This window comes from Ranitomeya variabilis, chromosome 1, assembly GCF_051348905.1.
Source record: "Ranitomeya variabilis isolate aRanVar5 chromosome 1, aRanVar5.hap1, whole genome shotgun sequence".
NCBI lineage: Eukaryota > Metazoa > Chordata > Amphibia > Anura > Dendrobatidae > Ranitomeya > Ranitomeya variabilis.
In genome coordinates this window covers 128150440-128174702 of record NC_135232.1, presented here as the reverse complement: position 1 = coordinate 128174702, position 24263 = coordinate 128150440, and the positions used below count along the sequence as shown (strand labels likewise).

Sequence of the window (24263 nt, the reverse complement as noted above, 5' to 3'; positions counted from 1 at the left end):
CCTACATTTTTGGAGTTAGCCATACATATTTGTTGTGGGACTACAGACAGAATAGGAATGCTTTTGCTACTCCACCCTGTCTGCTCGTCTCGTTTCTTGCTGTACCCCAGAGCATACATTCCCGTTTTTTATGATACCCCAGTGCACAAATTCTAGTAGTTTATATACGGCATAGAGGTGTCCGTCTTATCTGCCTATTTGTGGAGGCGCCAGGAGACTTTCATTGTCTCTATGGAGTATCTGCTGGCTGAGCTACAGGATAAAGGATAACTTACTAATTGCCAAGGACCCCCACAGATCCTGATGAGGGATAATATCCGATCAGTAATTGACACCTTACTGACACAGCAGCAGTTCAATGTGTCACTGACTTTTGTTGTCAGAGGATCCGGCTGTATGTGAAGATTACAGAGCGAATAACATGATCAACGCTTTCATTTCAGAGCGGCTGAGAAAATCTAAAAGTTGAAATGAGACTGGTTTCTAGTTCATGTCTACACTAGTTTTGTATTAAAAAAAAAAGTGTAGTAAGAAGAGATCAATGTAAAAACATCTAAAACCGATTCTACTAAACTACTGCAATTACAGCAAGACAGAACCGGCAGCACATTAGTTGCCTGGCCGTGCAAGGTTTGCGCCTCATAGCATGTTCTCATCTGTACCAACTAGAACAGCAGCAAGTATAAAAGTGTCTAAGACCAGGGAAAGCAAACAATGCCTTTATATCACAATTGTGCGGCCGACTGACTGCTGCCCAAGAGCACACAGCAAACCCGTACACATGGCCCATGTACAGCGGTATGTATACCCCTGCGCTAGGAGCTGCTTGCCACTACATAGTGTCTGTGATCTCTCCATAGCAGAAAGTACCTGCATGGCACCGGGTACAGTCCGCAATGTCACACAAATTGCATAGCCTGTAAAGAGCTGGGAAACTACACGGCCTCCACATTAGGGTAGGGTTTTGGCCACATGCAGCAGCACTTTATAAACCCATTCTGCCCAATACACTCACTCTTCTTGAGCAGATGGCCTCTCTTCACAATGTTTTTGTAAAAGGCATCCTTGGTTTTTCGCCTGATTGTGTTGTAGATTTCCTTCCCGTCCACAAGATCATTTAGCACTTGCTCCTGATGCTGAGAAAGAAGCATAAAAAATAAATCAACTGGAACTCTTCATATTAGCAATAAGGCTAATTCTTTATTCTTGGAATAATCCATGGGTTAAGAGACAACACAATGTCCCCAAAAAACAGTCTTGAATAGAGCAGAGGAGAACACATTAAACGTCTATGGGACCAAAGAACCTCCCCCACACAAGTACAGTGCTTCCCCCTTACTCACACTCACAGGTAATGGAAAGAGCAAGAAGTTGAGCGCTCGCTCCAAGACAAGGCTCTGCAGAGGCCTCTTACTAGGATCCCTGGCCCTATTCTTGGGATTGGTGGGAGTTCAAGAGGTTGGACCCCCAGAGATCAGTAGTTTTTATCCAGTGGTTAGGCGAGAACTTTTGATTCTAAGAATAATTTTTTTCTCACTCTGAAGGCAATAAAGGAAAATTGGATGAAATTATTCACTTCTAGTGTGATGTATCCACTGATATCCTGCAGCTTCTCAAGAAGGAAACAAAATACTAAAGGGAACCTGTCAGCATATTTTGCCGCTATAAGATGCGGCCACTGCCTTTCAGGGCTTTTCTACAGCATTCTATAATGCTACAGATAAGCACCCGGTCCGGCCTGCAAGTGAAGAAAAATAACTTATTATACTCACCCGATGGGGGGTTGGGCAGACCGGTCCGATGGGTGTCGCAGGTCAGGGTCCGATGCCTTCCATCTTCTTGCGACGACGTCCTCTTGATTCTTCAGCACTCCCCGACATCGTGCTCCTGAGCAGGCGTACGTCTCTACCCTGTTGAGGGCAGAGTAAGTACTGCAGTGCACAGGCGCCGGGAAAGGTCAGAGAGGCCCGGAACCTGCACACTGTAGTACTTTGCTCTGCCCTCAACAGGGCAGAGAAGTATGCCTGCGCCGGAGCCGCAGCGTGAAGACAAGAAGAAGACGTCATTGTAAGAAGATGGGAAAACCCGGACCGGACCGCGACACCCATCGTACCGGGACCGCCCCTGGGTGAGTATAATATAACCTCTTTTTCTCATCTATCAGGTTACATCGGGGGCTTATCTACAGCATTCCAAAATGCTGTAGATAAGCCCCTGATGCTGGTGGGCTGAGCTCACCTTTGATTTTGGGGGTGACAGGTTCCCTTTAAACATCCCAAGGAGCACTGTGCAAGCGATCATATTGAGATGGAAGGAGTATCATAACGCTGCAAATCTACCAAGACCCGGCCGTTCCTCTAAACTTTCATCTCAAACAAGGAGAAGACTGATCAGAGATGCAGCCAAGAGGCCCATGATCACTCTGGATAAACTGCAGAGATCTACAGCTGAGGTAGGACAGTCTGTCCATAGGACACAACCAGTCGTACACTGCACAAATCAGGCCTTTATGGAAGAGTGGCAAGAAGAAAGCCATTTCTCAAAGATATCCATAAAAAGTGTCATTTAAAGTTTGCAACAAGCTACCTGAGAGACACACCAAACGTGGAAGAAGGTGCTCTGGTCAGATGAAACCAAAATCGAACTTTTTAGCAACAATGCCAAAAGATATGTTTGGCGTAAAGGCAACACAGCTCATCACCCTGAACACACCATCCCCACTGTCAAACATGGTGGTGGCAGCATCATGGTTTGGGCCTGCTTTTCTTCAGCAGGGACAGGGAAGATGGTTAAAATTGATGGGAAGATGGAAGGAGCCAAATACCGGACCATTCTTGAAGAAAACCTGTTGGAGTCTGCAAAAGACCTGAGACTGGGATGGAGATTTGTCTTCCAACAAGACAACGATCCCAAACAAAGCAAAATCTACAATGGAATGGTTCACAAATAAACGTATCCAGGTGTAAGAATGGCCAAGTCAAAGTCTAGACCTCAATCCAATCGAGAATCTGTGGAAAGAGCTGAAAACTGCTGTTCGCAAACGATCTCCATCAAACCTCACTGAGCTCAAGCTGTTTTCCAAGGAAGAATGGGCAAGAATTTCCGTCTCTCGATGTACAAAACTGATAGAGACATACCCCAAGCGACTTGCAGCTGTAATCGCAGCAAAAGGTGGCGCAACAAAGTTAAAGGAGACGAATAATATTGCACGCCCCACTTTTCGGTTTTTGAATTTCCACAAAAATTTAAAATAACCAATAAATTTCGTTCAACTTCACAATTGTGTTCCACTTGTTGTTGATTCTTCACCAAAAATTTACATTTGGTACCTTTATGTTCGAAGCATGATATGTCGGAAAAAGGTTGAAAAGTTCCAGGGAGCTGAATACTTTCGCAAGGCACTGTAAGTGAATCCTATTCTCCACCATATATTCTAGATGCTGCCACCTGTACAATAGTATAATATAATGGCCAGGCTTCAAAATGTTAGAGCGTGGTTTGCCAATTAGTCACGCGTGAAATGTATATTTGGTAATCTTTACCTGCACAGGAACGGGATCTTTAAGAAAATAGCCCTCCACAATCTGCTCATTCCTGTAGTGTTCTAGGATATCATCAATTCTGTTTAAAACAAGAAAAGCCAAACATAAGTATCCAATGTCCATAATTAAACATTTTCTCCAGCAATTACCCATCCTGGGCAAGCCATACATGCCATATAACACACGGGCCGACCATCACAGTGCGTTTACGGCGCCCATACGCCCAAGAACAGCTTGTCAGGCGATTGGTGAGATCATGCGTCAAGATGAAAGGACACAGCAGGGACCATCGTGATCCATCGCATGGTAATGCTTACATCTTTTCAGGAATTTGTAACCAAATCTGTTTACAGTGTGCGCCAATAAAAGCTGCGATTTGGATTTTGTGATGGCCGACACTGCGTGCATCACACACCATTCAGCTTCTCCTTTTTTCTTCCTTTGTTTAACACCCATGATACTATGTACCCCAAAGATGTTTGGCCACTTATTACAACCGCTTACCGTGTAAATCTGTTTGTTTCGATTACATTAGAAAGTTTGCATCTCAAAAACCAACATGAATATCTGTTACCTGTAATAGTACCGACCTCCCATCATAAACTGATTGTTCGGTGTTGGGCAGATCTTAAATCGCTGGATATTTTCATTTGTGCGGAAATATAACGAATAATCTCCAGGAGTATTGTCCGATGGCCTCACCAAGAAGCTGCTGATTTGTCCGACTGAAATATCAAAAAGTGCAATTAGTTCAGGTTCACAATAAACGGAAAAGCCTGTAAAACATTACAGCAAACGTTCAAATAATAAGCAGAAAATCTCTAGCATGCCGTGTTCCCTCGTTCAGCTGCTTTTTCTGTAGGAGTCTCCACATAAATGCAGAATAGCAGTCGTCTACTCTGATCATTGCATGTTCGATGCTTTCGCTTTGTGATTACTCCTTTTCTGATGCATTTTGGGTGCCGACCTGAAGAGGTTTTTTTATGCGTTTTTAGTGAAGAAACATTGGATTTCTGCCCTCAAAGCAGATTTTTTTTAAATTTTACAAGTGTTACTTCACCCTCCCCATAGAAGTCTGAAGAAAAAAACCTCACTGCTGGATAGCGACTTTCAACAAGGTGGGTGGGCATGCTGCTTGACAGCTGGTTTCCTACAGTTATGCAGAAGGCCGGCTGTCAATCAGAATGGCATCGGCTGTCAATCAGAATGGCATCCGCTGTCAATCAGAATGACATCCGCTGTCAATCAGAATGACATCCGCTGTCAATCAGAATGACATCCGCTGTCAATCAGAATGACATCCGCTGTCAATCAGAATGACATCCGCTGTCAATCAGAATGACATCCGCTGTCAATCAGAATGACATCCGCTGTCAATCAGAATGACATCCGCTGTCAATCAGAATGACATCCGCTGTCAATCAGAATGACATCCGCTGTCAATCAGAATGACATCCGCTGTCAATCAGAATGACATCGGCAGTCACACCCCGTCAGAATCGCTGGCAGGAGCGGTCAGTGACGGCTCTGTGCCGGCAGAGATTGGTGCTGGGCAGAACAGGCAGGTAGTTAGCAACTACTTTCCAGTTCATGCTTAGGCCCACAATAAAAAAATATAGTCCAGCTTTTCTTGAAATGGTAACACTTGTTTACAGATTGTTGCCTAGGAGACCGACCAATGCTGCAGTCTAATTTATGAACACTGCGCGCAATCTGACCAGGTTAGGAGCCAACGGGACAATCAAACCTAAAGGTAATATAATAATAATAATAATAATTTTTATTTATATAGCGCCAACATATTCCGCAGCGCTTTACAACTTATAGAGGGGACTTGTACAGACAATAGACATTACAGCATAACAGAAATCACAGTTCAAAATAGATACCAGGAGGAATGAGGGCCCTGCTCGCAAGCTTACAAACTATGAGGAAAAGGAGAGACACGAGAGGTGGATGGTAACAATTGCTTTAGTTATTTGGACCAGCCATAGTGTAAGGCTCGGGTGTTCATGTAAAGCTGCATGAACCAGTTAACTGCCTAAGTATGTAGCAGTACAGACACAGAGGGCTATTAACTGCATAAAGTGTATGAGAACACGATGCAAGGAACCTGATTATGTGTTTTGTTTTTTTCTATTTTTAATAGGCCACACAGGGATAGTTAGGTTAATGCGTTGAGGCGGTAGGCCAGTCTGAACAAATGCGTTTTTAGGGCACGCTTAAAACTGTGGGGATTGGGGATTAATCGTATTAACCTAGGTAGTGCATTCCAAAGAATCGGCGCAGCACGTGTAAAGTCTTGGAGACGGGAGTGGGAGGTTCTGATTATTGAGGATGCTATCCTGAGGTCATTAGCGGAGCGGAGGGCACGGGTAGGGTGGTAGACTGAGACCAGAGAGGAGATGTAGGGTGGTGCTGAGCCATGGAGTGCTTTGTGGATGAGGGTAGTAGTTTTGTACTGGATTCTGGAGTGGATGGGTAGCCAGTGTAATGACTGGCACAAGGTAGAGGCATCGGTGTAACGGTTGGTGAGGAATATGATCCTGGCAGCAGCATTCAGGACAGATTAGGTACCTTCACACTAAGCGACGCTGCAGCGATACAGACAACGATGCCGATCGCTGCAGCGTCGCTGTTTAGTCGTTGTGTGGTCGCTGGAGAGCTGTCACCGACGGCTCTCCAGCGACCAACGATGCTGAAGTCCCCGGGTAACCAGGGTAAACATCGGGTTACTAAGCGCAGGGCCGCGCTTAGTAACCCGATGTTTACCCTGGTTACCATTGTAAAAGTTAAAAAAAAAAAAAAACACATACTCACATTCCGGTGCCCGGCGTCCGCTTCCCTGCACTCCTCCTGCATCCTGTGTCAGCGCCGAACATCTCCGGCATCTCCCATAGAGCAGAGCGGTGACGTCACCGCTCTGCTTTACGGCCGGCACTTACACAGGATGCAGGAGGAGTGCAGGGAAGCGGACGCCGGGCACCGGAATGTGAGTATGTGTGTTTTTTTTTACTTTTACAATGGTAACCAGGTTAAACATCAGGTTACTAAGCGCGGCCCTGCGCTTAGTAACCCGATGTTTACCCTGGTTACCAGTAAAGACATCGCTGGATCGGTGTCACACACACCGATTCAGCGATGTCAGCGGGTGATCCAGCGACGAAATAAAGTTCTGGACTTTCAGCAACGACCAGCGATCTCACAGCAGTATCCTGATCGCTGCTGCGTGTCAAACACAACGATATCGCTATCCAGGACGCTGCAACGTCACGGATCGCTATCGTTATCGTTGTAAAGTCGCTTAGCGTGAAGGTACCTTAAGAGAAAAGAACTTGTAAGCACTGCACATATTCGTCCAGTGGTGGTTGGTCTCCTAGATAATGTGTTACAAAAGAAACGGGTCAATAGCTCAAAGGCGGCTGCAAACTTTTTTTTTTTTTTTTTTAACCAGCACTCTCTAACTCTTTAAAGTCTAATGGGCACATTTCACAGTCTCTCTACATGAATATTTCACATTCTGATGCTGCATAGCATTCAGACACTTATAAAGCCAAGATCCAATGTATGAGAGCGCTTGGTGCTCACACTTCTATTGGAGCATTGATGAGCCACAATCGCTCTGTTAGTCCGGTGTATTGTTACTGGTTTTACCAGCTAACCACAGGTGATATTTGTCTAGACCAGCGCTTCCCAAACCCATCCTCACAGCCCCCAACACGTCATTGTTTTCAGGAATTCTTTATCATTGTGCAGGTGATGGAATTATTACTAAGGCATCAGAAGTTGCCCCAGGTTCTCCCACCTAGGCAATACTAAGGAAATCCTGAAAACATGACGAGTTGGGGGCCCTGAGGACGGGTTTAGGAAACACTGATCTAGACAAACTAGCCTATTACAACCAGAGGGTTGCTTTCACTTCTTAACCTGCACAAATTAAAATGTTTAACCCTTCCCTTCTCATATGTCCCTGTAGGATAGCAACTCTGTAGTCGGTCTCATTTTTAAAGCTGAGGTGCTGTAGCCGTGAGCCAGGCTGAAATATGGCCATAAGGCAAGACGTTCCTCATTAGTCATGAGCGAGTATAGTCGTTGCTCGGAGATTTAGTTTTCGTTGCCGCAGCTGCATGGTTTACGGCTGTTAGCCTGAATACATGTGGGGATTGCCTGTTTGTTAGGGAATTCCCACATGTATTCAAGCTGTCCAGCAGCCGTAAATCATGCAGCTGAGGGACGAAAACTAAATCTCCGAGCACTAAAATACTCGGAGACCACCTGACTATTTTATTGGAACACGAGAATGAGTGGATCTTCAAGTTAGATTCGGTGAGCCCACTGGGACTAAACGAGAACTAGAACTCTGGAGGATTTTTGTAGCACGACATCATTATCTTTCCATGCATGGCAGCCGCCACGATCAGAGTTCCAGCTATGGGAATTGGAAATCTCTCGTTTGGATAATCTGGACCGTTGGGTTATTATCAATAATCATTATATGATATATTATACCTTAAGGATGTCTGAACATGGGAACCCACGAGTCTGTATGAGGCAGCCTCAATTATTTCAAGTTATCAACATGTTTTTGTCAACAAAATATATGGTAAGTGCTTCATAATATTTTAATACTTTTGCGATTTAGGGACAACACAGTTCAAGAAAGATGTAACCATACCACATGGACCATGCACGGGAGTAATAATCTACTTTCTGGTGGAATTGATTGTCACCAGTATTGGAAGATGGCTCATGCTAATCATTTTATCCACAGTCAAATTTAAATGTGGGATCAATATAGGCGAGAACATCATACATGCATTTCTATTAATGGGACTAAAATATGACTGAGGTCTAAAAATGTTTAAATAGTTAATGACAAAATATAATTCAACTTTATCTATACATTAATTCAATAAATTGAGAATTATAAACATTGACAAACTGTATATATTAATCTAAGTCCATTATTAGTATATACTGTATGTGTAGTAATAGTAAATATTTTATGAGGCTTAAACAATAACTAGCATTATCATAATATGTTATTAAACACAAAAATAATATGAATCATGCAGTACTCGAAGAAAAACAAAAACCTATAACTTTCATATTTCCTTTCCATGATATTCTATAGCTGATAATAAAAATAGGAGTTATACTCAATTGATCTTTCATTTCATTAAAGAGCAATATATTTTCATTGTGTAGTTCATCAGATTGGCTGTGAGACCTGTCAATCAATATTTGACCTGCGTAAAGGACCGCATGTCTCATGGGCTCGGTCTCTAGAAGAAGCCAGACTAGCTGGCAAAACGCGCGCTGGGACGTAGTCCTGACCAAGTACAGGGAGGGATTCCCACAATCAGTGAGCGACCAGTGCAGTGACAGGAGAGCATAATTTTAATTAGGGTGCGCTCTTAATTATACAGTAGGGTGTAATACAGCTAATCATCCTCTATTGTAGCATGATGTATGTCTAGCAATCACAAATATAAGTGCTAAATGGCAATATCGTAGTATTGTTGGGATAATATGGTATATAATTTTCCCTAACAATCTCACACATATAAAAGTGTGAACATGTGCAACATTGTATAAAGAACCTTTTATGTTGCAAGGTGGCTGTCATGCAATGCCTGGGGACTATGGGCACTTACCAGGTCCCTAGAACTAGGGGTGCCCTAGTCTATCCCTGTCCCTTAGATTACCGTACTCCTGAAGGTGGAGACGCCATTTTCATGTGCCTTGCTATGCTCCTATATCAACACTAGTCTGTCCTCTCCCCCACCCAGGGAGGTGGGAAGATGAAGTGTATAGGATAACAATAACCAGACAAACAAGGAAAGATGGACAGAGTCAAATAAAAAATAACAATTATACAAAATACCCTCACCAAACAACAGAACACAAAGGAGTTAAAGGAAGGAGAAACCAAGTAGGAGAGAATGAGGATGTGAACACAGACAAAACTTGTTTAGAACAAAAGTGTAAATGTAAATATCGCAATGATTAAAGCGTCCCTTCAATTTTACTCCTCCTTCCATGCCGTCATTAGGTGTGGCGAGACGCAACTGGAAACTAGGCGGTATAGTTGTTGGAGTAACCATAAGGGAGCCAAGCAAATATTATATAGAGGTCCTCTTCTGCTTATCAGGACTGGTGCATGATAATCGTCAGGCAAAGTGAAGACACTTTGGCAAATGTACTACCCAAAGGGCAGTGGAGTCCCTCTAAACCTGGCAGAACAGTATGGCCGAAGGGACACGTTGATAAGAAATTATATCAGAATCCCTTCTATCAAATGACGGCCCTGGATAAATCAGTAAAAGTTGGAAAATTAGTTCACTTTCTGCTAAAATTTCTGAAAAATGTCACTTGCTGAGATATAAATTGCTAAAAATAAAAACCATAATGCATATAGCAGTCTGTACCTAGTTGTCCCCCTGGCTGGCCATGGGTACTGTATGTGACAGACCACTATGTCCATAGTTGCGCCCTTTACCGTGCAGACCCAAAGCGTTTAGGTGCAAACACAGGAGATGGTGCTGCATGCATGTGTGCCTCTACAGCATGCTGGACAAATTATATGACCTCTGGCAGTCGGTTAGCTATGGGGAGAGGGGCGTCAGTTTGTTTATATATGGTACTCATGGCCAATGGGGGGCCTTCAATAAACATTTTAGGGTAAGCAATTAGATGTTTTAGGGTTTCATACGCCTTTACATGTACATGGCATTATCTGGCCAATTTGAGACTGTAAACTTCACATCAGCATTTACCTGTCATAAGTAGATTATAGGCTTCCTGCTTGTTGATTTTCCCATGGAACCATCTACAGAAAAGAAGAATAAGAGAAGTAAATATGTGTAGAAACCAACCATTGGCTGCCGGCTGATTAATAATGCATTCATTGATCAATACGGCCCCCTTCACACTGGAGTCACGGCATCTGGTCATGATGGGCACGACTGCTATGCCGAATTCTGAACACATCCGGTTCAGCCTGATTTACATAGAGGTCTTGGCATTATTGATGGTAAAAATAGTGGTATGTAGTTTACTATTCTGATGATGGGACCAATTACTTTATCGGCAGAAGATCAGTAAGGCGAGTATTACTCCTCTGTTATATTCTACCATTAACCCCTTTACCCCCAAGGGTGGTTTGCACGTTAATGACCAGGCCAATGTTTACAATTCTGACCACTGTCCCTTTATGAGGTTATAACTATGGAACGCTTCAACGGATCCTTGTGATTCTGACACTGTTTTCTCGTGACATATTGTACTTCATGATAGTGGTAAAATTTCTTTGATATTACCGCATATACTCGAGTATAAGCCGAGATTTTCAGCCCATTTTTTTGGCTCTCTCTCTCGGCTTATACTCGAGTCATACCCGGGGGTCGGCAGGTGAGGGGGGGCGGGGGCTGTGTAATTATACTTAACCGCTCCCGGCGCGGTCCCTGGACTTCCCTGCTTCTTCCAGTGCTGCAGCTTCTTCCTGTACTGAGCGGTCACATGGTCCCGCTCATTACAGAAATGAATATGCGGCTCCACCTCCCATAGAGGTGGAGCCGCATATTCATTAATGTATGAGCAGTAACGGTGACCGCTCAATACAGGAAGAAGATGTAGCGCCGGGGAAGAAGCAGGGACTGCACAGCGCCAGGAGCAGGTAAGTATACGGGGAGGGGGGAGCGCAGCGCTGCGCGATATTTACCCCTCCTCGTTCCAGTGCGGCTCTGTCTTCATCGTCCTCTGTCAGTGACGCTCAGGTCAGAGGGCGCGGTGACGTAGTCAGTGCGCGCCCTCTGCTGAACGTCAGTGCCGAAGACGGAGCCGCACGAGGAGCAGGTAAAAGTGCCGGGGTCCTGAGCGACGGAGAGGTGAGTATGTGATTTTTTTTTTTTTTATGGCAGCAAAAGCAAATGGGGCAAGTGGCTGTGCGGAGCACCTTATGGGGCCATAACACTTGTGCAGCACTATAAGGGGCAAGTAGCTGTGCGGAGCATCTGTATGGGGCCATAACACTTATGCAACACTATATGGGGCAAGTGGCTGTGCGGAGCATCTGTATGGGGCCATAACACTTATGCAACACTATATGGGGCAAGTGGCTGTGCGGAGCATCTGTATGGGGCCATAACACTTATGCAACACTATAAGGGGCAAGTAGCTGTGCAGAGCATCTGTATGGGGCCATAACACTTATGCAACACTATATGGGGCAAGTGGCTGTGCGGAGCATCTGTATGGGGCCATAACACTTATGCAACACTATATGGGGCAAGTGGCTGTGCGGAGCATCTGTATGGGGCCATAACACTTGTGCAGCACTATATGGGGCAATGAGAATAAAGAGGACTAAGGAGTATAACGGGCATCAAAATTTATTAAATGTACAAAAAGGTAAATACACCTAAACTCTATAGATATAAGACATGTATTAAATACGTACAAAAATGCATGAGGACAGAACATGGAAACAAAGTTCCCACCGGTGAGCGGTGCCCAAAGGAAAATTAAATACGTAAGCACTGGTAGAAAATGTACCTATACAACCGCGGGGCACACTCTGTTGAATATCATATAATAAAGCGACATTGATTCGCTAGTCATGCTCCATAGCAAGGGTGTGCTTACCGCGATAAAGGATGGGCGAACCAGGACACCGGGTTGGGACCAGGAGAGACCCCCGACGCGCGTTTCGCTTTGGAAGTAGCCTGCTTTATCAAGGGGATATACGTAAGGGCCGAGAAGGACCTTAAAATAGGCCAGACCCGGAGCACGTGACATCTCACATGCTGCGGGTCGACCAATGAAGGGCGGCGATGCCGGCGCATGCGCAGATCAAGTCGCAGGTCCTGGAAGCCAGAGCGGCGTTCAGCGTCACAACACGTGAGCGGGGAGGAGTAACCCCGGTCATGTGTGGGAGGCCAGAACGCCGTCCCGGAGCAGGAACCGGCGAGCCCGACCGGCGCACGCGCACTGCCACCAATGTAATAGAGAGGGATAAAAAAAGAAGGAACCAAACAAACCGGGAGGACAGAAGAACTATGTGGCCACTAAAAAAAGAAAAGAAAGAGAAGTAATACCTAGAATAACGTCTAGGCACCCCATATACATAGATGAAAGATAATACAATCATATAGACCATAGATCCAAAAGATGACAAATACAACAAGTCGATGTAATATCGTGGGATGCCTTCAGTATTTCTTTAAGGTCATTAGTGCCAGGTCCTCCACAAGGATGGATAGATGAAAACCGTATAAGGGTAGATCTCGGCGCCAGGTCATTAGTAAGAACTACAGTACAAAATGAAGAAGATACAAATTAGTAACAAAACACAAACAGTTAAAAACAAAATAAAACGGTCCAACAAAGGGACCCTGTTCCAATAGGATGGGGGAGAGGACGAAGCAAAAGGGGTGGATAATGCAAAAATACGGGAGAGGAGGAACAGGATAAACTCCAAAGGGGAGTTAACCCTGACCAGGCCTAATAAAAAGGGCAAATGGTTGGATATATGTGAGAAACTAAAGAAAAGAAGCAAAACTTAACGATTCATTTAAACCGTTGGGTGTGACCGTATTTAATCTAACAATCCAGGCCGCCTCACGTTGTGCCAATACCTTCTTGTAGTTACCACCACGGGTTCCCAAATGGACGCAGTCGATCCCCCTGACCCGAAGCAGCCCCGCGTCACACCCGTGACAGGTCTTAAAGTGACGCGGGATCGTCTTCAGGAGAGAGGCGTCGATCACGCCCCTAGCTGCTTGAATGTCACGTACATGCTCCCTAGTGCGTATGCGGAGTTCCCTCGACGTAAGGCCCACATAAATCAGGGGGCAACTACACGTTGCGTAATAAACCACATTCTTCGTGCTACACGATATGCGATGTCGGATGGAGTATGTCCTAGTGCCATCAGAAGATGCAAAGGAATTTGTCCTAACAATATTGGCACAGGCCATACAATGGCCGCACTGGAAGCAGCCAAGAGTAGGGCCCCTGGAGCCAAATGGATTGGTAGCAGGGGGAACATAATGGCTCCGCACAAGCATGTTGTTGAGAGGGTTGTTCCACAGAGGACAAATTTCAGGCCCAAGCCGTTGCTCTCAAAGCTCGCTTTGAGGCACGCGGCTATAGCCGCAGATGCGTCAGGCATGGCTATGATAGAGCCAGGAGGACACCACGTAGGGATCTTCTTTATAATACGGGCCGCAAAACTAATGCCGGATCGGGGGACACCAAAATAAGATTCATAACGACATTCAATCATGAATGGCATAATATAAGGGAGATCCTGACCCGGCATTGGTCCATTCTGGGCACTGAACCTTCCCTGAGCCCCGCCCTTGGTAACTTCCCCTCGATGACAGCGAGGAGATCCCCGAATCTCAACAACATGCTTGTGCGGAGCCATTATGTTCCCCCTGCTACCAATCCATTTGGCTCCAGGGGCCCTACTCTTGGCTGCTTCCAGTGCGGCCATTGTATGGCCTGTGCCAATATTGTTAGGACAACTTCCTTTGCATCTTCTGATGGCACTAGGACATACTCCATCCGACATCGCATATCGTGTAGCACGAAGAATGTGGTTTATTACGCAACGTGTAGTTGCCCCCTGATTTATGTGGGCCTTACGTCGAGGGAACTCCGCATACGCACTAGGGAGCATGTACGTGACATTCAAGCAGCTAGGGGCGTGATCGACGCCTCTCTCCTGAAGACGATCCCGTGTCACTTTAAGACCTGTCACGGGTGTGACGCGGGGCTGCTTCGGGTCAGGGAGATCGACTGCGTCCATTTGGGAACCCGTGGTGGTAACTACAAGAAGGTATTGGCACAACGTGAGGCGGCCTGGATTGTTAGATTAAATACGGTCACACCCAACGGTTTAAATGAATCGTTAAGTTTTGCTTCTTTTCTTTAGTTTCTCACATATATCCAACCATTTGCCCTTTTTATTAGGCCTGGTCAGGGTTAACTCCCCTTTGGAGTTTATCCTGTTCCTCCTCTCCCGTATTTTTGCATTATCCACCCCTTTTGCTTCGTCCTCTCCCCCATCCTATTGGAACAGGGTCCCTTTGTTGGACCGTTTTATTTTGTTTTTAACGGTTTGTGTTTTGTTACTAATTTGTATCTTCTTCATTTTGTACTGTAGTTCTTACTAATGACCTGGCGCCGAGATCTACCCTTATACGGTTTTCATCTATCCATCCTTGTGGAGGACCTGGCACTAATGACCTTAAAGAAATACTGAAGGCATCCCACGATATTACATCGACTTGTTGTATTTGTCATCTTTTGGATCTATGGTCTATATGATTGTATTATCTTTCATCTATGTATATGGGGTGCCTAGACGTTATTCTAGATATTACTTCTCTTTCTTTTCTTTTTTTAGTGGCCACATAGTTCTTCTGTCCTCCCGGTTTGTTTGGTTCCTTCTTTTTTATCCCTCTCTATTACATTGGTGGCAGTGCGCGTGCGCCGGTCGGGCTCGCCGGTTCCTGCTCCGGGACGGCGTTCTGGCCTCCCACACATGACCGGGGTTACTCCTCCCCGCTCACGTGTTGTGACGCTGAACGCCGCTCTGGCTTCCAGGACCTGCGACTTGATCTGCGCATGCGCCGGCATCGCCGCCCTTCATTGGTCAACCCGCAGCATGTGAGATGTCACGTGCTCCGGGTCTGGCCTATTTTAAGGTCCTTCTCGGCCCTTACGTATATCCCCTTGATAAAGCAGGCTACTTCCAAAGCGAAACGCGCGTCGGGGGTCTCTCCTGGTCCCAACCCGGTGTCCTGGTTCGCCCATCCTTTATCGCGGTAAGCACACCCTTGCTATGGAGCATGACTAGCGAATCAATGTCGCTTTATTATATGATATTCAACAGAGTGTGCCCCGCGGTTGTATAGGTACATTTTCTACCAGTGCTTACGTATTTAATTTTCCTTTGGGCACCGCTCACCGGTGGGAACTTTGTTTCCATGTTCTGTCCTCATGCATTTTTGTACGTATTTAATACATGTCTTATATCTATAGAGTTTAGGTGTATTTACCTTTTTGTACATTTAATAAATTTTGATACCCGTTATACTCCTTAGTCCTCTTTATTCTCATTATCTATATGGAGTGGGTGGCCTATTTCGTAGGCCCTGGGCCTTTTTTCCACTACGTAGTGTAAATCAGCCCCTTGTTTTTTCTAATATGCGTTCTGGTTGTGTTTTAGTAACTATATGGGGCAAGTGGCTGTGCGGAGCATCTGTATGGGGCCATAACACTTGTGCAGCACTATATGGGGCAAGTGGCTGTGCGGAGCATCTGTATGGGGCCATAACACTTGTGCAGCACTATAAGGGGCAAGTAGCTGTGCGGAGCATCGGTATGGGGCCATAACACTTGTGCAGCACTATAAGGGGCAAGTAGCTGTGCAGAGCATCTGTATGGGGCCATAACACTTATGCAACACTATAAGGGGCAAGTGGCTGTGCGGAGCGTCTTATGGGGCCATAACACTTGTGCAGCACTATATGGGGCAAGTGGCTGTGCGGAGCATCTGTATGGGGCCATAACACTTGTGCAGCACTATAAGGGGCAAGTGGCTGTGCGGAGCATCTGTATGGGGCCATAACACTTGTGCAGCACTATAAGGGGCAAGTAGCTGTGCGGAGCATCGGTATGGGGCCATAACACTTGTGCAGCACTATAAGGGGCAAGTAGCTGTGCGGAGCATCGGTATGGGGCCATAACACTTGTGCAGCACTATAAGGGGCAAGTAGCTGTGCAGAGCATCTGTATGGGGCCATAACACTTATGCAACACTATAAGGGGCAAGTGGCTGTGCGGAGCGTCTTATGGGGCCATAACACTTGTGCAGCACTATAAGGGGCAAGTAGCTGTGCAGAGCATCTGTATGGGGCCATAACACTTATGCAACACTATAAGGGGCAAGTGGCTGTGCGGAGCGTCTTATGGGGCCATAACACTTGTGCAGCACTATATGGGGCAAGTGGCTGTGCGGAGCATCTGTATGGGGCCATAACACTTGTGCAGCACTATAAGGGGCAAGTGGCTGTGCGGAGCATCTGTATGGGGCCATAACGCTTGTGCAACACTATAAGGAGCAAGTGGCTGTGCGGAGCATCTTATGGGGCCATAACGCTTGTGCAGCACTATAAGGGGCAAGTGGCTGTGCGGAGCATCTGTATGGGGCCATAACACTTGTGCAGCACTATAAGGGGCAAGTGGCTGTGCGGAGCTTCTGTATGGGGCCATAACACTTGTGCAGTACTATATGGGGCAAGTGACTGTACGGAGCATCTGTATGGGGCCATAACGCTTGTGCAGCACTATATAGTATAGTATATAATATATACTATATTCCCTGTTTGAGAAAGCTACGCGAAACGCGCGTCAGGGGGTCTCCAGAGTCCCAGGCACTGGTCACTTTATTTTACCATGGGTAAGAAACTGTTTATTTAATATGCATTACAAATGGTGTTCCTGCGTATTTTGCATGGAGGACACTGGTCCATATGAGAACTAGAATTATGTTCTACCATTGTGTGATAATACAAATACTCTTTTAGACACTTACACCATGGTGATATACAAATTTATGTGTCTGTGACGTGGATGTTTTTGTACTAGGGTCTCCCCTTTTTTCTTTACATTTTTTGTAATATTGTCTTTTTACTATGTTGTTATAATAAAATATTGGTTTTTATTCAATATTTCGTATAGAACTCCATTTTTTCTTGTTACTTATGAATATCCGGAGTATACGGTACTGTCCTTATATATACATAGGTAGACCTCGACAGCTTTCTACAACTACACACGGTGTGTGTGGGATCCATGTTATTTCTGTAGGTGTTTTTTCACTACTATATAGGGCAAATATCTCTATGGAGCATCTTATGGGGCCTTTATTAACCTTTATGCAGGATTATATGGGGCATATTTTAATATGGAGCATCTAATGGGGCCCATCAAACTTTATGGAGCATTATATGGGGCTCCTGATTCAATATGGATATTCAAAAACACTTAAACAACTGATGTCTCAATTAATTTTACTTTTATTGGTATCTATTTTTACTTTTGAAATTTACCGGTAGCTGCTGCATTTTTCACCCTAGGCTTATACTCAAGTCATTAAGTTTTCCCAGTTTTTTTGTGGCAAAATTAGGGGGGTCGGCTTATACTCGGGTCGGCTTATACTCGAGTATATACGGTACCTGCGTTTATTTGTGAAAAAAATGGAAATTTGGCGAAAATTTTGAAAATTTTGCAATTTTTCAACTTTGAATTTTTATGCAATTAAATCACAGAGATAGGTCACACAAAATACTTAATAAGTAACATTTCCCACATGTCTACTTTACATCTGCACAATTTTGCAACCAACATTTTTTTTTGTTAGGGAATTATAAAGTTGACCAGCAATTTCTCATTTTTACAACACCATTTTTTTTTAGGGACCACATCTCATTTGAAGTAATTTTGAGGGGTCTATATGATAGAAAATACCCAAGTGCGACACCATTCTAAAAACTGCACCCCACAAGGTGCTCAAAACCACATTCAAGAAGTTTATTAACCCTTCAGGTGTTTCACAGGAATTTTTGGAATGTTTAAATAAAAATGAACATTTAACTTTTTTTCACAAAAAATTTAATTCAGCTCCAATTTGCTTTATTTTACAAAGGGTAACAGGAGAAAATGGACCCCAAAAGTTGTTGTACAATTTGTCCTGAGTACGCCGATACCCCATATGTGGGGGTAAACCACTGTTTGGGCGCATGGCAGAGCTCGGAAGCGAAGGAGCGCCATTTGACTTTTCAATGCAAAATTGACAGGAATTGAGATGGGACGCCATGTTGGGTTTGGAGAGCCCCTGATCTGCCTAATCATTGAAACCCCCCACAAGTGACACCATTTTCGAAAGTAGACCCCCTAAGGAACTCATCTAGATGTGTTGTGAGAGCTTTGAACCCCCAAGTGTTTCACTATAGTTTATAACGCAGAGCCGTGAAAATAAAAAAAATAAAAAATTTTCCACAAAAATTATATTTAGCCCCCAGTTTTGTATTTTTCCAAAGGTAACAGGAGAGATTGGACCCCAAAAGTTGTTGTCCAATGTGTCCTGAGTACGCTGATACCCCATATGTTGGGGTAAACCCCTGTTTAGGCGCACGGGAGAGCTCGGAAGGGAAGGAGCACTGTTTTACTTTTTCAACGCAGAATTGGCTGGAATTGAGATCGGACGCCATGTCGCGTTTGGAGAGCCCCTGATGTGCCTAAACAGTGGAAACCCCCAATTATAACTGAAACCCTAATCCAAACACATCCCTAACCCTAATCCCAACGGTAACCCTAACCACACCCCTAACCCTGACACACCCCTAACCCTAATCCCAACCGTAAATGTAAACCAAACCCTAACCCTAACTTTAGCCCCAACCCTAACTTTAGCCCCAACCCTAACTGTAGCCTTAACCCTAGCCCCAGCCCTAACCCTAGCCCTAACGGGAAAATGCAAATAAATACATTTTTTAAATTTTTAAATTTTTCGCTAACTAAGGGGGTGATGAAGGGGGGTTTGATTTACTTTTATAGCGGGTTTTTTAGCGGATTTTTATGATTGGCAGCCGTCACACACTGAAAGACGCTTTTTATTGCAAAAAATATTTTTTGCATTACCACATTTTGAGAGCTATAATTTTTCCATATTTTGGTCCACAGAATCATGTGAGGTCTTGTTTTTTGCGGGACGAGTTGACGTTTTTACTGGTAACATTTTCGAGCACGTGACATTATTTGATCGCTTTTTATTCCGATTTTTGTGAGGCAGAATAACTAAAAACCAGCTATTCAGGAATTTCTTTTGGGGAAGGCGTTTATACCGTTCCGCGTTTGGTAAAATGGATAAAGCAGTTTTATTCTCCGGGTCAGTACGATTACAGCGATACCTCATTTATATCATTTTCTTATGTTTTGGCGCTTTTATACGATAAAAACTATTTTATAGAAAAAATAATTATTTTTGCATCGCTCTATTCTGAGGACTATAACTTTTTTTTTTTTTTGATGACGCTGTATGGCAGCTCGTTTTTTTGCGAGACAAGATGACGTTTTCAGCGGTACCATGGTTATTTATATCCGTCTTTTTGATCGCGTGTTATTCCACTTTTTGTTTGGCGGTATGATAATAAAGTGTTTTTTTTTTTTTTACGGTGTTCACTGAAGGGGTTAACTAGTGGGACAGTTTTATAGGTCGGGTCATTACGGACGCGGCGATACTAAATATGTGTACTTTTATTGTTTTTTTTTTAATTTAGATAAAGAAATGTATTTATAGGAACAATATATTTTTTGTTTTTAGAATTTTTTTTTGGAATTTTTTTTAAATTTTTTTTACACATGTGAATATTTTTTTTTTTACACTATAACATTGCCCCAAGGGGGGGCATCATGTTATAGTGCAAGATCGCTGATCTGACACTTTGCTGTGCATTGTGTCAGTTCAGCGATCTGACGTGCACAGCTCCAGGCTTTACAGGCGCCTGCTCTGAGCAGGCGCTGTGAAGCCACCTCCCTGCAGGACCCGGATGCCGTGGCCATTTTGGATCCGGGCCTGCTGCAGGGAGGAGGAGGTAAGAGACCTTCGGAGCAACGCGACCACATCGCATTGCTCTGGGGGTCTCATGGAAGCACGCAGGGAGCCCCCTCCCTGTGTGATGCTTCCCTATACCGCCGGAACACTGCAATCATATTTGATCGCAGTGTGCCGGGGGTTAATGTGCTGTGGGCGGTCCGTGACCGCTCCTGGCACATAGTGCCGGATGTCAGCTGCGATAGTCAGCTGACACCCGGCCGCACTGCCCCCGTGAGCGTGGCCGAGATCGCATATGACGTACTATCCCGTCGGTGGTCATACGGGCCCACCCCACCTCGACGGGATAGTACGTCTAATGTCAGAAAGGGGTTAATGTACAGTGCCTTGCGAAAGTATTTGGCTCCCTGGAACTTTTCAACCTTTTCCCACATATGCTTCAAACAAAGCTACCAAATGTAAATTTTTGGTGAAGAATCAACAAGAAGTGGAACACAATTGTGAAGTTGAACGAAATTTATTGGTTATTTAAAATTTTTGTGGAAATTCAAAAACTGAAAAGTGGGGCGTGCAATATTATTCGGCCCCCTTAACTTAATACTTTGTTGCGCCACCTTTTGCTGCGATTACAGCTGCAAGTCGCTTGGGGTATGTCTCTATCAGTTTTGTACATCGAGAGACTGAAATTCTTGCCCATTCTTCTTTGGCAAACAGCTCGAGCTCAGTGAGGTTTGATGGAGATTTGAGAACAGCAGTTTTCAGCTCTTTCAACCGATTCTCGATTGGATTGAGGTCTAGACTTTGACTTGGCCATTCTGACACCTGGATACGTTTATTTGTGAACCATTCCATTGTAGATTTTGCTTTATGTTTGGGATCATTGCCTTGTTGGAAGACAAATCTCTGTCCCAGTCTCAGGTCTTTTGCAGACTCCAACAGGTTTTCTTCAAGAATGGTCCTGTATTTGGCTCCATCCATCTTCCCATCAATTTTAACCATCTTCCCTGCCCCTGCTGAAGAAAAGCAGGCCCAAACCATGATTGCTGCCACCACGTTTGACAGTGGGGATGGTGTGTTCAGGGTGATGAGCTGTGTTGCCTTTACACCAAGCATATAATTTGGCATTGTTGCCAAAAAGTTCGATTTTGGTTTCATCTGACCAGAGCACCTTCTTCCACATGTTTGGTGTGTCTCCCAGGTGGCTTGTTGGAAATTTTAAACTACACTTTTTATGGATATCTTTGAGAAATGGCTTTCTGCTTGCCACTCTTCCGTAAAGGCCAGATTTGTGCAGTGTACGAATGATTGTTGTCCTATGGACAGACTGTCCCACCTCAGCTGTAGGTCTCTGCAGTTCATCCAGAGTGATCATGGGCCCTTTGGCTGCATCTCTGATCAGTCTTCTCCTTGTTGGAGATGAAAGTTTAGAGGGACGGCCGGGTCTGGGTAGATTTGCAGTGGTATGATAGTCCTTCCATTTCAATATGATCGCTTGCACAGTGCTCCTTGGGATGTTTAAAGTTTTGGAGATCATTTTGTATCCAAACCCGGCTTTAAACTTCTCCACAACAGTATCATGGACCTGCCTGTTGTGTTCCTTGGTCTTCATGATGCTCTCAGTGCTTCAAACAGAACCCTGAGACTATCACAGAGCAGGTGCATTGATACGGAGACTTGATTACACACAGGTGGATTATATTTATCATCATTAGGCATTTAGGACAACATTGGATCAATCAGAGATCCACAATGAACTTCTGGAGTGAGTTTGCTGCACTGAAAGTAAAGGGGCAGAATAATATTGCACGCCCCACTTTTCCAGTTTTTGATTTTCCACAAAAATTTAAAAATAACCAATACATTTCGTTCAACTTAATTTTGTTCCACTTGTTGATTCTTCACCAAAAATTTACATTTGGTATCTTTATATTTGAAGCATGATATGTGGGAAAAGGTTGAAAAGTTACAGGGAGCTGAATACTTTCGCAAGGAACTGTATGAATTTAAACACAGGCTACATACAGCAAATAGCACATAATTCAGGGCTTGTAATGTACACAACACATGTAATAATGCTTACATCTTGCCTTCATGGGGATCCTCTTCTCTGCCCTAAAAAAAAAAAAAAAAAAGTAGAAATTGTGCACACAGAACCATAGGTAGAATTTAGCTACATACATAGTGAATATAATATTGGAGTGGAGAAAAGACATAACATTGTTGGGGCCTAGTGATCACAAGTGGTGCCCAAAACGGAAGTTAGGACTCGAGTGCCAAAGGAGGAAGTTCGCACTGCCCTAATTCGGCTGCCAGAGTATTGACATGGATGCCAGGCCAGGGTCCTGTGAATCTTTTTCTCAACTCTAATATCCATCAAATACAGCACTGTCCTTCACAGCTATAAGAATGGTTTTCCCATCAATCTCATCCCATCTCAGATCTACAACCCCTGGCAAAAATTATTGAATCATCGGCCTTGGAGGATGTTCATTCAGTTGTTTAATTTTGTAGAAAAAAAGCAGATCACAGCCATGGCACAAAACTAAAGTCATTTCAAATGGCAACTTTCTGGCATTAAGAAACACTAAAAGAAATCAAGAAAAATGTGGTAGTCAGTAATGGTTACTTTTTTAAGCAAGCATAGGGAAAAAAAATTATGGAATCACTCAATTCTGAGGAAAAAATTATGGAATCATGAAAAACAAAAAAAAACACTCCAAAACGTCACTAGTATTTTGTTGCACCACCTCTGGCTTTTATAACAGCTTGCAGTCTCTGAGACATGGACTTAATGAGTGTCAAACAGTACTCTAGTCTTCATCAATCTGGCTCCAACTTTCTCTGATTGCTGTTACCAGATCAGCTTTGCAGGTTGGAGCCTTGTCATGGACCATTTTCTTCAACTTCCACCAAAGATTTTCAATTGGATTGAGATCCGGACTATTTGCAGGCCATGACATTGACCTTATGTGTCTTCAAGGAATGTTTTCACAGTTTTTGCTCTATGGCGGGATGCATTATCATCTTGAAAAATTATTTCGTCATCCCCAAACATCCTTTCAATTGATGGGATAAGAAAAGTGTCCAAAACATCAACATAAACTTGTGCATTTATTGAAGATGTAATGACAGCCATCTCCCCAGTGCCTCTACCTGACATGCAGCCCCATATCATCAATGACTGTGGAAATTTGCATGTCCTCTTCAGGCAGTCGTTTTTATAAATCTCATTGGAACGGCACCAAACAAAAGTTCCAGCACCATCACCTTGCACAATGCAGATTCGTGATTCATCACGGAATATGACTTTCATCCAGTCATCCACAGTCCACGAATGCTTTTTCTTAGCCCATTGTTACCTTGTTTTTTCTGTTTAGGTGTTAATGATGGCTTTCGTTTAGCTTTTCTGTATGTAAATCCCAATTTCTTTAGTCGGTTTCTTACAGTTCGGTCACAGACGTTGACTCCAATTTCCCTCTCATTTGTTCCTCATTTGTTTTGTTGTGCATTTCAAGTTTGAGACATATTGCTTTAAGTTTCCGGTTTTGACGCTTTGATATCTTCCTTGGTCTACCAGTATGTTTGCCTTTAACAACCTTTCCATGTTGTTTGTATTTGGTCCAGATTTTAGACACAGCTGACTGTGAACAACCAACATCTTTTGCAACATTGTGTGAGGATTTACCCTCTTTTAAGAGTTTATAATCCTCTCCTTTGTTTCAATTGACATCTCTCGTGTTGGAGCCATGTTTCATGTCAGTCCACTTGGTGCAACAGCACTCCATGGTGTGATCACTCCTTTTTAGATGCAGACTAACGAGCAGATATAATTTGATGCAGGTGTTATTTTTGGGTATGAAAATTTACAGGGTGATTTCATAATTTTTTTCCTCAGAATTGAGCGATTCCATAATTTTTCCCCTATGCTTGGTTAAAAAAGGTAACCATTACTGACTACCACATTTTTTGTTCTTGATTTCTTTTAGTGTTTCTTAAAGCCAGAAAGTTGCCATTTGAAATGACTTCAGTTTTGTGCCATTTCTGTGATCTGCTTTTTTTTCTACAAAATTAAACAACTGAATGAACATCCT

At 43.9% G+C, this 24263-nt stretch overlaps 1 protein-coding gene across 2 annotated transcripts in view; it reads right to left on the bottom strand.

Moving 5' to 3' along the window:
• Positions 1–24263, bottom strand: part of RASA1 (RAS p21 protein activator 1) — a 91591-nt gene that overhangs the window by 37076 nt on the left and 30252 nt on the right. For both annotated transcript variants that reach the window (XM_077288710.1, XM_077288719.1), the window contains exons 6-10: positions 22253–22284; positions 10322–10374; positions 4117–4267; positions 3543–3621; positions 1016–1136 (exon numbers count right to left, since the gene is read on the bottom strand). In XM_077288710.1, the coding sequence (XP_077144825.1) occupies positions 1016–1136; positions 3543–3621; positions 4117–4267; positions 10322–10374; positions 22253–22284 (436 nt within the window). The remainder of the gene's footprint in view (positions 1–1015; positions 1137–3542; positions 3622–4116; positions 4268–10321; positions 10375–22252; positions 22285–24263) is intronic.